This window comes from Colias philodice, chromosome 8, assembly GCF_061535455.1.
Source record: "Colias philodice isolate Cphi_HAF_F1 chromosome 8, ilColPhil1 Martin Lab GWU primary, whole genome shotgun sequence".
Taxonomy (NCBI): domain Eukaryota; kingdom Metazoa; phylum Arthropoda; class Insecta; order Lepidoptera; family Pieridae; genus Colias; species Colias philodice.
The window spans coordinates 8,198,131-8,213,397 of NC_143093.1; the positions used below are offsets into that span (position 1 = coordinate 8,198,131).

Genomic DNA, 15,267 nt, shown 5'->3' on the forward strand with positions numbered 1-15,267 from the left:
TTATTTTCAATTTATAGATAGAAAATTAAAGAATTGTTTTAACACTTGATAGATGATGTGATCTGTGGAATGTTGATACCTAGATACGTAAGAATAATATTAACATATACAGAATCCACTCCTACCTATTTTAGTCATTGCCAAATCGTAAAACATGAGTTCCCACCATGGCCATGGTGCTCACACTATCTTCTAATTTTTAAATTACCTTTTAAACTCCTTCAAAGATAACAGAACATTGTTAAAAATATACAATATCATCCTCTTTGACTCATAGTAGCATGAGACCTGTCAAGCGTCTCATGTGAAACGTTTGGGACGAAATTAATATTAAACAAAGGTATTATGCGCAAAGTTTTTAGGTGCAAAAAGTACTATCCACAATATTTTAAAAATGTAAAAAGAATAGCCTGGTATGTGTATTTCATAGTATTACTATTAATTAATTAAATAACCTCAAACTTACCCTTTTCCTCCCTTATCATATAAATTCATCTTGTCGAATTTCTTCAAGTTAATTTGAATTGTATTGCACATAGTTGGCGAGGGATATTATAAATTGTTTCTTAAGTTCCTACTTCCTGTGTTATCCTAAGTTATTAAAACTAAAGCATTACATAAAATTGGGTTTTACATGTTAACTGTAAGCTGATTCATGCGGCACTTTATATATAAATATTTATATAATATAAAGTAACATCGAATTAAAATTTTAAAATTAATTTACAAATTTTACGTTAATAATTCAGGGAACTTGCCTCTGCATACAAATCGTTACTCTCATAAAAGGGTTGAATTCCAGGTACATTTACTATACATTCTAAACAAAAACCCAAATGTGCTCAAACCGAGGTCTAGTAGACAGAATAGAATGCTGCATGGAGGATATCGTCGAGTGCTTCGAGGACTACATTACTAAATCATTGATAGCGCTCTCGGTCGCTTTGGGAATCATAGTCGCTAGCGTCGTGTATCTGTTGAAGATTGTTTCAGAGCGAACACTTGAAATCAGCCCTTCGTGTAAGTGTTAATGCATGAAGAATAGAGTCTATATTGTAGCAGAAGTTAGACTCCATAGTCTAACTTCTGCTACAGAAAAGACAAACAGACCTTTACAATATCGTCCTTACGAAATGGATCATGTGAAATTTATAATAATGTCATGATGATTTTATTCTAAGCGATCTGTAAAGAATGTCTTATACAACCTTTATTGACTTTTTTGTTGAATTCAAACAATTAATCAGGTGTACCTAATAACATTTTAGCAAGAATTATAACAAACTAGCTTTCCGCCTGCGGCTTCGCCCGCGTTTTCAAAAAAAAACCCGCATAGTTCCCGTTCCCGTGGGATTTCCGGGATAAAACCTAGCCTATGTCACTCAGAAATGATGTAGCTTTCCAACAGTGAAAGAATTTTTCAAATCTGCCAAGTAGTTTCGGAGCCTATTCAATTCATACAAACAAACAAACAAACAAAAAATCAAACCTTTCCTCTTTATAATATTTGTATAGATGGCTCGAAATAAAAGTATCAACGAAATAGAGGCATATTCATAACTTCGTGAATATTATTTTGTCTTGTAGACTGACAGCCCCCTAAAAGACAGATGGGCTTTCAGGAGGGTGAACCATGTTAGAGCGGTACTAATGCACACCATTTCCTAATCGTGGAATAGAGACATTTCTTTACTCATATTTTCAGTTTCTCGTACATAATATACTAGTAACATGATTACAATGTAGATTTTTTTATTACAAGTAAAAATTAGTCTACAAGTTATAAAAATGCATAGGCAAAATTACCTATGTTGTTTTAGAATGAGGTACATTAATATTCAAATCTTTCTAGTTCAAACAACTATATCTATTAAAAATAGGGATGATATTGTTCACAACACAATTTTCACAATTTTTTGTTGATAAATCAACTTATTCCCACGATATAAACCCAATAGAATTAGATAGATCCCTAGATCATCAATTTGTAAAAAAACTATCCCATATTTATTTACTGCCCAGTGCCCACAATACCCCAGATCACATTGTTTCACCAAGTCACGTAGTTCAATAGGCCTTTAACAGAGAAAATTGTTCTGTGATCGTAAACAACGTTTGGTTAAATTGTCTTACTTTGGAAACAATAAATGTACTTTTATTATTGGAATACTTTGTTTGGATGTTTATTGTGTCCTAATGGACATTAATTTATGGTATCGAATCGTGATTTTATTGTCTTAGACATCAATATAACACGAAAGCTCTACATACATATTTATGTGATCCAAGCTACTTACTATGACAATCTTTATGATCCTTAAATGAACGTATAAAGATACAGATCCCATAATAATTTGAAAAAAAATTGGGTTCAAAAACATTAAAATAATTTTGTTCACATTCATGCAGGGTTCAACTACAACAAATACATGTATAAAATCATAGAACACATTATACAGACTATACAGTATACATCAAATCATTAAACTTACAAACCAATATTTACAGCAGCCAGTGCAAACAGTATCCAATATCGTCGAAACGACATCAGAAATACACGTTCATATAGGCAAGCACAGGGTCGTAGACAACTGCTGGTGGACGGAAAACAGTCTAAACCACGAAGAGATAATGTAAAAGAGAATTATTTGATGATCGGCAAACAGGACGAGCAGGTATCGACTACACCGGGACTTAAAAATGTTCGCAGCATCCCCAGTTTTGATGAGAGCGTGTTGAGGGAGGTTGGGCTGTCTTGTTGCGCGAAGGTATGTTCTTATAATCATATATCATAACGTTTAAATCATATTAATGTATCAAATACAAAATACTGTAGGTATCGTTCACGACACACATTCTTTTTTATTCATTAAAAGCTGTCGCTATGTAAATGATCTTTACCTATTTATTATTTACTCTACCTATATTTAGACAATTACAAATGTAAAGATTGTATTAATAATCCGAGCATATTGTTTTATTATAACAAATGCTTATTTTAGCCGTGTTGTCTCTCTAAAAAGAAGTCAAAAGAGTCAAACCAAAAACAAATATTACAACAAAGACAACAAGATACCAGAAGGCCAAGACAGAGGTATGTTTCAATGCATTTAGCTTTTATTGTGTTTGAAGCTTGATAGTTTTAGGGCTAGCGCGCAAGAGCAACTTTTGTCTCTGCAACTATTTTGTCTCTCCCATCAACTCTATGGGCTAGTAAGAAAGTGCGCGCACGTAGCGACGCAACTCCCGGGAGACTTTTTTATTAGCCCATAGAGTTTATGGGAGAGGCAAAATAGTTGCGGAGACAAAAGTTGCTCTTGCGCGCTAGCTCTTATTCTCTTAGTCAATTTCTTTAGAATTCAGGAGGGTGATTATGATTACCTTTTTCACACACATACCATCAAAGAAAGTTATCATACGTGTGTTTTTCCGCGAGAGATAGAGAAGTTATTTTATTAATGGCTTATTTAGGCATAATATAGGTATTTGTTGTATACTTTTTAACAAAACTTACCAATACGATTGATAGGTGTACGATCATAATTTTATTATAATATTAGTATATATTTTGTCTACATTGTGTATTCAAAATAAAAACTCAATAATTTTAAAACGTACAAACTTTAAATCCGCGAAATACAGTTAAACATCCAATGAACTCTATTAATTCAATCATCGATCTCATTACATGCATCACCAGATGGATTGAATTTATATAAACCATAAATGTATTAATATATGTAACGAATTTTGTTTTAACATTACTTTAAATTCTTTTTCCAGGTCAATAACTCCTATTAAGAATCGATCGCGCTCGAATAGTCCTAAACGTAAGATATTTATCAATATATTAGATTTCCGCCTGCGGCTTCGCCCGCGTTTTCAAAGAAAACCACACATAGGTCCCATTCATGTGGGATTTCCGAGATAAAAAGTAGCCTGTCTCATTCTGTTACGACTTATACTGGGTCTTCAGCTACCAGTTTTGTGAACGCTTCGAAGCCTCTAAAAATTCTGCATTGATTTAGCTCAAATTACGGCAATAGAATAATATTATACAACCTCCTTCGAAGCTTGTGTTTATTACCTTTTCTCATTTCTCATTCATGCAACCACAATGTGCAATATCGAAGCGTAGCAGGGCATAGCTAGTAGTATGTTATAGACATAACATTTATAACCATTTTATAACCTAGTTAATTTCTTTCTTAATTAGAGAAATCGTCATCGAACAGACTTGGGATTAAAATATTATAGACCTGTTAAATCGTTTTTCTGCTTAAGCTTACAGACTTTGTTTGAATTAAACTGTCGCCTGTGTTAATTAGACCTCGGTCGTTCAGAATTATAGAATTAACTTGAACGGTTTGATACAATTTTTACAAGCCTTTGTTTAACTTGCTTAATTCGTGTGTCTCTTACTGAGCCTCATTTTAATCTCTCGCTGGAATGAGCATTAATTTGGTATAAATATTTCAGATTAGTAACAATTTTGTCAATAGAGAAAATTTAGGTTTCTGTGGTACTTAACCTAAAAGAATTGTAGTATAATTATTTGGAATCGGAAATTACTCTTGAACGGCTAGACTGACATTGAAGAGTCCTCCACTAGCACACACTCTAATAATTGTTTTTATATAAAATCCTTAAGAATAATTTAAAATGGATGGAGCATTTCATGGCTTTAATATTGTGAAAATGACTAATGACTGTCCTATCTAGTCTCTAAGCAGATATTATGTAAACAGTACAAGAAATTAAATAATATCGTATATAAATCATCATCATCATCATCATCAGCCCATATACGTTCCCACTGCTGGGACAGGTCTCCTATGAGGGTACAGGCCATAATCCACCACACTGGCTAAGTGTGGGTTGGTGGATGACACATGTCGTTGAACTTTTGATTCTTCGACATGTCGGTTTCCTCACGATGTTTTCCTTCGCCGTTCGAGCAGTGGTAATGTTACAACATGCGCAGATACATTGAAAAATCAATTTTGTGTATTAATAATCTCAATTTATTTTGCAGGTAGTTTACAGTCACTTCCAATATGTTCCAAATCCAGCAGCAAGGGTTCCTGTTGTTCTATGTACCTGAAAAACATTCCTGATTAATTTAGTGTAATAATAATTAGCAAAATTTAATAGCACTATTCTTCTGTGTTTGCAATATTTACTTGTTTTTGTTTGTGTTATAAAATGATGAATTAAACAATTTGTTTTATTTTAATTGATAAAGAAATAGAGTTGTTTATAATTAAAAGATACCTGATATGGTAAATTTTTGAATCCTGAAAAAACAAACACTTCTTTACATTAAAATGACAAAAGTGTGTATTTATTTATATTATTATTTATATAAAAAATGCTTAACCAAGTACAAAACTTCTCCACTATGTTATTTCTCGTAATAGCTGAGCAATTTAGTTCAATGGCCGTCCAGCGTAAACTAGATTCAGCACTATTACGATTCAACAGCTTGCCTTTTGTGTCAAATATCTTAAAATTAAAATAAAACAACTTTTGAAATAATAATACATTTTCTGATGCTGATAGTCACCATGTAGCAAGTGCTGGTTTAGACTTGCAAGCTTCTGTCGGACAGACTGTCGGACATTTCTTACGGAAGTTTTCTTGCAGATGGAAACGCGGCCTAAGATCCATAATAATTCGAAAAGCTATGCATTATTGTCATAAAATTCTATAGTCCTTTTCATTCACAGAACAGTAAAGTAGATAGAAGTGTGATGTGGGCGTGGCCCACGTGTCACTGGTAAGGTAAGATCACCTAACTTGCTCTCAGTTGTGCGCAGAAAAATATTCGAGTCGGTTGTCAGCTGTCAAACCTTTTTTCCATATTTATTCATTAATTAGGACGTGTTGTTCGGTATTAGAGTGCAAAAATGATAGCAGACGAAATAATATCAGCAATGGAGGCATTTCATACCATCGGTAAGTCTTATTTTTATTTATTTTAATTATATTTTATGTTATAACTTCGCTTGTCGTCATTTGTCAAAATTGTATACAAATATCTAGTCAAAATGAACCTTAATCCGTAAGAAATTAGTACTATTATAGATTGAACAGCAAACAAGACTTTCTGGAATATTATTGCAATAAACAAACGAATGTCGCTTTAGTGATGCTTGTGGCGCATATCGACAGTATCGATACTTTAGATAAGACAAACATTATAAATATTAAATTTTATTTTATTTTTCCTTAGCTTTCATTTGTCTAATTTATTTATAGATTTCCCAAAGAGGCTAATTTAAAAGAGAAATGGATAAATGCAACGTGACGAGTTAACTGGATGCCGAACAGCACTAAGCGGTCTAACAAAGGCCACCGATACAGCAAACCTACGGCAGTTCCAAGATTTAAAATAATGCATATTTTCTGTTTGTATTTTGTAAATATAGATTAAATACTATTCTATTCCGTTTTTTATTTAATAATAATAATATAAAAAGTCGTACTTAGTCTATAAACATATACAATAAACATACTCCAAAATGTGACACATTATACTATACTCATATAAAAGAACGAAAAAAAAAATACACAAAAAATATTTATTTGTGAATATTATCGATAACAAGGCTGACATCCCTCAGAGCATAGCATCAGATAAATATCAAGTTAATGTCATTAATGTTGAGTGACACAAATTTCAACCTTATCTCTAAGTGTTGCGTTTCAAATTTATATCTATCGAAAACTAACGCCCTCTGTTGTGGAGTAGCTGAATGTTTTCGAATTTGGAATTTCTGTGCAATGAGAAACAAAACAGCTAATATACCTAGGGAGGTTATACAAAATTAAACCGTAACTTGGTGCGTTAGGGTACATTTTGAAATGCTGAATTTATAACCTAAGTCAGTTTTTACTCAAATTAAGCTGTCCAATCAAAGGCATAGTTTACTTGTAGTGTACTATATAACTATCGGTTTAAATGTGTGGGTTTGGCGACACTGGTTTTCATACTAATTATGACACTATCGCACTTCTATATGTTTTTACTGTTCTGTGTTTTCATTTAGGATGATTCCTGTGACACTTCATCGTGTTCCGAATTACGTATTTTATGTTTAAAAAGTCAAAATAATTTTAGTGCATAATATTTTTATTTTATGGCGGCATTATTACCAAAAATATAAAAATGAAACATCTTAAGCTTATAAATCAAAAACAGTATTGTTTAGTTTAATATAATGAAAAATAAAATAAAATAACACAAAAATATAATACCTACGCAATTCTTGTACATGAAATGGATCGTTAAAAAATCATAGAGTTGGAAAATCATATAATCGGCGCCCATCTTGTGATCGTTTGTCAATCGAGTCAATCGTCTGTACGAGTACCTCAGCCTTGTATACAAGTTGCATTTTTATATTGATACTTTACGTGGTATTCTGTTATTTTTACTAATTGTTATTGTTGACTTTTTGTTGCTGTTGTTTGCTAAGTTTCCTTAGTTAATTGTTGGCGAAATGCCGAAAAAACTAATTTTGGTACTTTATTCAAATCGATTTCATTTCCATATAGAATATTATCGATTATCGGAAACAATTGATACGATTTCAGTAACCGACATCTCTACACGTGTCAATAATCGATGTGTCACAGAAATCATCTTAGGTGGAAAGGACTATAGTTGACATAAAAAAATATTTGTGATAATTATAAACAAGACATCTCAAGTTATTATAAAAATAGTTCGGAAAAAACAGATGTAGGTAAATAGTAACAAAAAAGCGTGTAAAAAATAATATGAGCGACTAATATTGATCGAAAATCTGCGCTATGCCATTTGGTAAGAATAAAATGAGTGGATACTAAAAATTGTAATTTATTATCAATCTAGGTATTATCACTTATAAATTATATTTTAACATATTGTGAATTATTATAACACTAATTACAAACTTCTTCCCTTATAGAATTATAGAAAATATCATGCTGTTAGGTCCTCTGAGTCATTGTGTTTGTTACCATATTATATTATGTAAAGATTTCAAAGAATTGGAGGTAAGTTGTACTCAAACTCTGATTGTATGGTAAGATTAATTATAATTAATAGGACTATTAACAAAATAGTCCTATTATAATAACGGATATAGTAGATATACACGATAAAATGTGTGTAAAGACGACACAATTATTGCGATTAATTTCTACTAGGTACTAAATAAATCTATTTAAAAGAAATGTAGAGTTCTAAAAATCCTTAGGTAATATAATTTATAAAAGAACAATGCTACAGTTTATAATTGAATTGGTAAACTATATACTAGCTGGATGTGGGTATATTAGTGAGCAATTGCTTCGAGTATTAGTCCAAGCTCTAAAGGCTATTAGCAAATCCGAACCTAATTACTTACTAACAGATGTGCCGTTCATATATCGTAATATATAACATTTAAGCTTAGACTCTAGTAACTTCTACCTACGCTTTATTTTTAAAATGTATTGGATCATCATCATCTTCATAAATAATCTTTCATCATTATTTTATATATTACTAGCGGTCCGCCCCGGTTTCGCCCGTGGTACATATTTCGCAATAAAAGGTAGCCTATGTTCTTTCTCAGGGTCTAAAGATTATCTGTGCCAAATTTCATCAAAATCGGTCCAGTAGTTTATGCGTGAAAACCATACATACAAACTTTTCCTCTTTATAATATTAGTATAGATCATGACCATCCTTCATAAGCATTTTTAATAGTTTAATAATTAAACTTTAATTGCCTCGCTGGGAATTATGCCTGAGATACATGAGGCTAGTTTTTCAAGCTATGATTCTCCTGGCTATGAGGCTACGACCCTCGTGTATCCCGGGCATTATTGTCATCGTCAATTTAAGTGGTTCTTTGTGAGGAAAAAATGTTAAGATATTAATATTCAGAAAATATATTCAGTTAAAATTTTTTGGTAAAGCGACAGGGTATAAAATTTGAATGTTAATCACATTATGCGTTTTAAATCTTATTAATATTAATATGTGCATGTTAAAATGTGCATTACGTTTTATATTCATTTACGTGCATACATATTTTAGATGTAAAAATGTTCGTTTAATATTTATGAAATTATAAAATAATTCAGGGAAACTGCATTTTAAACATTTTTCCCTATTATGTAGATGTGATAGTTGTGTACAATAATAAATACAAAAATTTAGTTTCATAGGTATACTCCTTAGTCCATACTTAATTCTAAATATCGAGAGTTACATTAATCTCTACATTTTCCACAACAAAATTGCTCCAATCGGTGAAAGAAAACAATATGAGGAAGACACCTATAGGTACATCATCATGCAAAGGTAGACGATTTTAAATATTACCTATGTATACTTACGTTTTTTTTTAACAGATACTACAATATGCGATGATCTACTTTCAACCAATACAACATTAAACTCTCCACAAATCACGCAAGATGATATCGACAAATTATTTAGTTCTCCTCACCATTGCTATCATGGTGATGCTCACAGTACTCCTACCGAACTTCTCATACAGAGTGAACAAAACCACAGAATTACAAGAAATGAAAAAAGTATTGGATGACATGGAGGTAAATCACTAGAATTTAATATATAAAAATGAATCGCAAAATGTGTTGGTAAGCGCATAACTCGAGAACGGCTGAACCGATTTCGATAATTCTTTTTTTTATTATATTCCTTGAAGTACGAGGATGGTTCTTATGTAGAGAAAACGTAAACATGTACCACGGGCGAAGCCGGGGCGGACCGCTAGTTTAATATAAATATTTCTATGTCTACTTGAGATAGGTAGTGAATTTGCTTGTATATTAATTTACTAATGAATAGAAACTATTGGCTTTAGTTTGCACACGTGCCAAACAAGGTAAATTTACACCGAGCAAATATTAATTGATACCAATTGATATTGATTTATGGTACAGACTGGCAAAACGTGAGATTATATTAATTAAGATGAAAAGACAAAATTATTAAGTATTAAAATTTATACAAATAAATGTAATTGTAGTACTTACTTACTCTTTTTTGTAATATAAAATTAACTGAAACTTAATTTATTTTGTACTACATTATAAATTAAAATAGGGTGTATAAAAGCTTAGTACCTTGACACTTGTGTAGATCAGAAATGTGATATAGGTGGTACCCCTAAAATTAGTCTTATTTTGTTGTTTCTATTGAATCACGATTATTTACTCAGATGCTAAATTCCAGTCATATTAAAACTTAAAATTTACCGTACATAGGTGAATCTTCTCGCTTCTAAAATTCTTAATCTATACAAATATGTAATTTAAAGCTGAAGAGTTTGTTTGTTTATTTGTTTGAACGCGGGAACTAATCTCGGGAACTACTGGTCCGGTTTGAAAAATTCTTTCGGTGTTAGATAGCCCATTCATCGAGGAAGGCTATAGGCTATATATCATCACGCTAAGACCAACAAGAGCGGCGCCATGTGGGTGAAACCGCGGAGTGCATCTAGTTAAGAATATACTGTACGTTTATGAATAGAGAGTTAGAGACATAATTCACATAACAACCAATAAAAAGTTATGAAACAATTTCATTATAATAATTTTTTATCTATTTCAGGAGCAGATCGGACAAGCGGAAGCGGCGTGCTTCACAGCAGCTGAAGAGCTATGCATACTTCAGTACACAATGCGAGATGAGGAAACAAATACAGTAGGAGTTTATTATATTATCGTGTGTCGTGGCTTGTTGAGGATTTTTGTATTATTTGTGGAGCTTCAATGAGTGGTATTTTTATTCTCTTGGTTTTAATAAATCATTTTGTTGCCCTCCTAATATGCTATTATAATTTGCACATGAAATAAAATTGATTAATAATTGGAGCACGTGAAAATATACTATGTGTAGAATATAAATTGTTGAGATTTTTGTTTATATACCTATTGTCTGATCAACGAAGAACCTGACGAGCAACTTGATGTTGATTTAAATATACCTTAGTCTTTCTTTTTCCTTCGTTAGTTACATACAAAAAGAAGCTAGGCTGTTTGAAAAAGGACTAGGTTAAGCAATGTCACTTACCAAGCCACGACACATATCAATATTTTCGTCATAACAGTGTTCTACAACATAAAAATTAAGCACGATTTTCTTTCATGCCGGAAAAATTTCGACGTACTCCCTTCGACGCCCGTGCTGCCATGCACACAAAGGATACGCAAAATACGAAAAAAATCGATTTCTTTTGACAAGTCCACGTCGACTATTGAGTTATATCGAAGGTGAGAATTTCTCATCATGGGTGCTTTTTTGCTCATTAGTCATTACATATTGTACTTAACTAGCTGTGCCCCGCGGTGTAACCCTCATTGTACCGCTCCTAGTCTAAGCGTGATATTAAGTATACTATGGCAAGACTATGGCAAATAAACTCTGTAGCTTTGTTATAATAGTAGATATATACCTATATAATTTATACATTAGGTAAATAATTATTGTACAAAGAGTGTAGGAGAGTACCTACCAACATCAGTTGATTTTTTTGTTGACTAAAAAATATAGAATAGATCCTATTCATACAGATTATGCAATGCAAACAAGCATATCAAGTTGAAAAATATTTCGTTGCAACGAAATACAGTATTAAAACTTAATTTTCAGTTTCTGTATCTCTCCAATGTTTTCGAAATATGGTTCAGGAATTATTGAATCGAGGCCACGTCGAAAAATATTTCGGCTCTTATGACCAAATAACTACGCTGCTAGGAAAGTTTTTGAGTGAAAATCATTGACTGAAAAGAGAAACTGGCCAAAAATAATTAATATTGAGCTACTTTTTTATTTATTTTTTTGCAGAAAACTGCCGCCCAGTCGACGAAGTCAACAATCGAACCTTAGTTTAAAATAGCGCTAAAACATATTGTATTGTCGTATACAAAATGTAACCTATAATAGTAATGTGGTGGAATATGTTAAACAAATTCATATATAGGTAATAAAAAAATGAAATTCTATAATGTTTATTCATTTTCTCCGAACTTATTGGTTATTTAATTGTACTGTAAAAGCAAAATTTCGTCTTGCGACTCGTTTCTTGTTATTATGAACTACTGTAAATAAAACAGATACGCATGGGCATAGAGACATCAGCAGCATAGCATAAAATCTAAAAAATACCCACATTTATTATGCCACACTAGAAAATTAATAAAGCACATAATTCTGTCCATGAATGGTTTCAACTACTGATTATTATCTCATTATTTACGTCTTCTATCCATATTTTTAAACGACATAATTATGTCAATTTCATAAGTGATTACGTCATAATTATGTGAATTATTTATTATATTTTATAGTCATTTGTTATAAATTTATCGAAAATAACGCAGTAATGCATTAAATTTGCAATGTGTTTGCGAACCAAACTATAGAAATGTGCGATATATATTCTTGTCTAAATTTTAAGTGAAGAAAATAGTGGAAATTAAAAAAGTAAAATATTAAAACCATGCCTCTTAGCAAGAACTTCCTATTTGAATTGAGCATTTTTATCGCAGTAGTTGCTGTTACTGGACATTTGACCACGCATTTTTGGGATAGATATTTTTTCCATAACGAAATCAGTCACATGAAGACAAGTTTACATGTATTGAAGGTTATTATTTGTTTTATTAGAAACCCGTTCAATTTGAATTGGTAAATAGGGTACCTACATTAAGTTTCGTATGCGGGTCTTGGGGATATTTCCAAATTCCGCTGCCACTGAGGAATTCTATATAGAAATACCATTAAACACAATACCCGATCTTGAAACTCTGAACACTACTGCCGGGATTACAGTTATTAATTTTCACGAAGCAATGAATATAATACATTAGCATTAGGTACCGTATCAATTATTGTATGTAGTTGTATGTATAAGTTGTGTATAAGCAATCTGGAGCATGCCAAAACATTTAATGTCAGGGTTTTAATAATTATGTATCACCTTATTTTGTATCAGTTAATAATTTAGTGCATTTAGCACATTTTTGAAACTGCTGCATAAGTAAAACAACAAATTTTACTCGTACTATGTGATACCTGTATTTGTGTTATTATCCAACAAAATATAATATTGACCATTCGTAATCATAGTTCAACAGTGCATCAGATCAAGTGCAGACTGTATAGTGAATGTTATTCACTTGATTTTGTGACTTAGACCACGTGAAGATTAATTGAAAATGCCAATTTATATTATACATCACACTCAGTATTGGCCTTCAGATTGCAGTCAATTCAATTAACTATTGACCTACTCTATTAATGCTGGTATTTTATGAGCATATTATATAGTATGAATGCAGATTGTTCTGTCAATTGGTTAGGCAATAATTGTTATGCTGAGATTTCAATATTAAACGAGTTACTATTTACTCATTTTAGCACACAATATTGGATATAGGTGCTGCTTACGATAGTCTTCACAAAGAACTGAACGAAATTGCAAAACTAGAACGTCGGAAAAGCTGTGCTGTACATCATCATCATGACGAGCAACATCATCGACATTTGGATCGAAGAAAACAACATGATATGAATGTACTATCAATTTTAAAGGACAAGACTAAAAAAGAGGCAAAAACAACGACTAACCAAGCTACCCAAAATGAATTGAGTAAATATTCAAAAAATGCCACAACTTTAACAAGATCTTCTCTAAAATCCACAGGTGTTGGCGTAGAAACGCGGCAATATTGTGTTTACAAAAAAGACTGTCATTGCAATAAAACACACCAAGACAAACACTGGATATACTGATGTGAATACCTTGTAATATAAAATTGCTTGTTGAAATGAGATTCAAATAAATTTTACCAATTTTTATACAATTTTTATTTCCATTGTTAAACAAGATTAAAAAGTTGCCTTCATTCGGTTTCTTACAAATTCAAAAGTATCCAAATCTAGTCAATCCGCCTTAATCTCTTTTTGATTTTGTGTGAAGTTTAAAACGTCGTCCTTTTTCAAATGATTCGGTGTCTCAATATTCAGAAATACATCAACATTGGGCAGAGATAATTGCGTTTTAGGATTCCATCCAAAATCGCCCCTTTCGAGCGTGTTAGCTAATGCTTCCAAAACTTCCACTTGTCCTTCTATTTTTGGCAATTCTTCTGAGAACTTTAATATTTTAGACTCTAAATCATAGTAAGAATTTTTCATATCCGATAGATTAGCCTGAAAAAATACAATATCATAAGTCTACATTCAAAATAGTTGCTGAGTCAGTTTTCTTTACAAAAATACTTACTGTTATTTCATTTATTCCTTTTGATATGTTATGTAAATCGCACTTGCTGCTACAAACGCTACAATGATGTTCCAGAAGTAAGTATATAATAGCCATTAGACTGGACATTACAAGGAAACTGCATATACTATCAAAGAATGACGACTTTTTCTGTCTCGGAGCAAAGGCCAGTGCAACAGGATTAGATCTTGGTCTTCCACGGCGACGTCTTCCGTGATACTCCATTTTAACGAGACCTTTGCTTAGTTAATGATTTAACGAGTTCATAAATGCTTTTAATTAATTATATTTTCATGTTTTTTATAGCGTTTGTTTTTCTATTCCTCCATGTTAAGGTTTTTACTGTAATTTGGCTTGTTCGTTGCTCAAGAATTGACGGAAAATTCTTGTGTCACTTAGCAGAAGAAACTTATTGTTCTTTATCGTTTTTCAAAGCACGATGAGTAGGTATCTGTGTAGGTACTTCAAAAGAGTATTGACTATTTATTACTCGTTTTAAATATTATAATTCGGTATTTATATATTATGTAGTTAAGGTATCGTCTTCTTAGAATATTAGAATTAATGTAATCCATTTTTAAACACGAGTTTTTACACTTTTATCGAATTTTTCAAGTCCTACATAAAAATTAAACGATTTGATGACCACGCCATCTCTTTGATACAAACCGTATCATTCCTTTAGTACTCATAAATCTAGTAATTCTGGTTGGTTTCTTTAGATGGCAGTAAAATGAATTTTAAAAAGAAACTATTTTTTTTTAATAAGTAATTAATGGTGACAAAAACAGCTAAAGTAACCCATGCACCAGATCATAATATAAAATAAATAAAACACAAATTTAAAATTCGGCTCACACAATAACGCATTTTATAGCATGTTGATTTGACTTTGAATAATTAGTGACGAGGGCTGACCATGCGCGCCTTGGTGCCTTTAACATGGAGATAGAATGAGATGACAAGACGA

The 15,267-nt window shown here is 31.8% G+C and overlaps 4 protein-coding genes across 6 annotated transcripts; 3 read left to right on the forward strand and 1 right to left on the reverse strand.

Moving 5' to 3' along the window:
- Nucleotides 1–107: 107 nt before the first annotated feature.
- On the forward strand, nucleotides 108–5,121 carry LOC149486690 (uncharacterized). Its single transcript, XM_089697893.1, has 6 exons — nucleotides 108–413; nucleotides 803–1,020; nucleotides 2,509–2,768; nucleotides 3,003–3,094; nucleotides 3,784–3,830; nucleotides 5,036–5,121. Exons 2-6 carry the CDS (start codon nucleotides 837–839, stop codon nucleotides 5,119–5,121), a joined length of 669 nt encoding a protein of 222 aa, XP_089554019.1. The 5' UTR covers nucleotides 108–413; nucleotides 803–836.
- Nucleotides 5,122–9,448: 4,327 nt separating this feature from the next.
- LOC149486691 (uncharacterized) lies at nucleotides 9,449–11,957 on the forward strand. Its single transcript, XM_089698422.1, has 4 exons — nucleotides 9,449–9,594; nucleotides 10,619–10,711; nucleotides 11,141–11,280; nucleotides 11,855–11,957. The coding sequence occupies exons 1-4, from the start codon at nucleotides 9,457–9,459 to the stop codon at nucleotides 11,904–11,906; spliced, it is 423 nt and encodes a 140-aa protein (XP_089554548.1). The 5' UTR covers nucleotides 9,449–9,456; the 3' UTR covers nucleotides 11,907–11,957.
- Nucleotides 11,958–12,408: 451 nt separating this feature from the next.
- On the forward strand, nucleotides 12,409–13,855 carry LOC149486692 (uncharacterized). 3 transcript variants are annotated; one of them, XM_089697847.1, is made up of 3 exons: nucleotides 12,409–12,656; nucleotides 13,430–13,585; nucleotides 13,716–13,806. In XM_089697847.1, the coding sequence occupies exons 1-3, from the start codon at nucleotides 12,510–12,512 to the stop codon at nucleotides 13,725–13,727; spliced, it is 315 nt and encodes a 104-aa protein (XP_089553973.1). In that variant the 5' UTR covers nucleotides 12,409–12,509; the 3' UTR covers nucleotides 13,728–13,806. The 3 variants fall into 3 exon arrangements, with proteins under 3 accessions (XP_089553973.1, XP_089553971.1, XP_089553972.1); XM_089697845.1 differs by having other exon boundaries at nucleotides 13,430–13,855; XM_089697846.1 differs by lacking the exon at nucleotides 12,409–12,656 and adding an exon at nucleotides 13,069–13,315 and having other exon boundaries at nucleotides 13,430–13,855.
- Nucleotides 13,852–15,063, reverse strand: LOC149486693 (uncharacterized). The gene is made up of 2 exons (XM_089697848.1): nucleotides 14,298–15,063; nucleotides 13,852–14,224 (listed from the first exon to the last, which is right to left on the reverse strand). The coding sequence occupies exons 1-2, from the start codon at nucleotides 14,520–14,522 to the stop codon at nucleotides 13,955–13,957; spliced, it is 495 nt and encodes a 164-aa protein (XP_089553974.1). The 5' UTR covers nucleotides 14,523–15,063; the 3' UTR covers nucleotides 13,852–13,954.
- Nucleotides 15,064–15,267: the final 204 nt, after the last annotated feature.

Coding starts and splice junctions, on each gene's coding strand:
- LOC149486692 (XM_089697845.1), top strand. CDS start 12,510: ATGCCTCTTAGCAAGAACTTCCTATTTGAATTGAGCATTTTTATCGCA. Junction 12,657..13,429: donor CAAGTTTACATGTATTGAAG/GTTATTATTTGT, acceptor TACTCATTTTAG/CACACAATATTGGATATAGG.
- LOC149486693 (XM_089697848.1), bottom strand. CDS start 14,522: ATGGAGTATCACGGAAGACGTCGCCGTGGAAGACCAAGATCTAATCCT. Junction 14,225..14,297: donor AAGGAATAAATGAAATAACA/GTAAGTATTTTT, acceptor GTATTTTTTCAG/GCTAATCTATCGGATATGAA.
- LOC149486690 (XM_089697893.1), top strand. CDS start 837: ATGTGCTCAAACCGAGGTCTAGTAGACAGAATAGAATGCTGCATGGAG. Junction 1,021..2,508: donor ACTTGAAATCAGCCCTTCGT/GTAAGTGTTAAT, acceptor CAATATTTACAG/CAGCCAGTGCAAACAGTATC. Junction 3,831..5,035: donor GCGCTCGAATAGTCCTAAAC/GTAAGATATTTA, acceptor TTTATTTTGCAG/GTAGTTTACAGTCACTTCCA.
- LOC149486691 (XM_089698422.1), top strand. CDS start 9,457: ATGATATCGACAAATTATTTAGTTCTCCTCACCATTGCTATCATGGTG. Junction 9,595..10,618: donor AAGTATTGGATGACATGGAG/GTAAATCACTAG, acceptor TATCTATTTCAG/GAGCAGATCGGACAAGCGGA. Junction 10,712..11,140: donor GAGATGAGGAAACAAATACA/GTAGGAGTTTAT, acceptor ATAAAAATTAAG/CACGATTTTCTTTCATGCCG.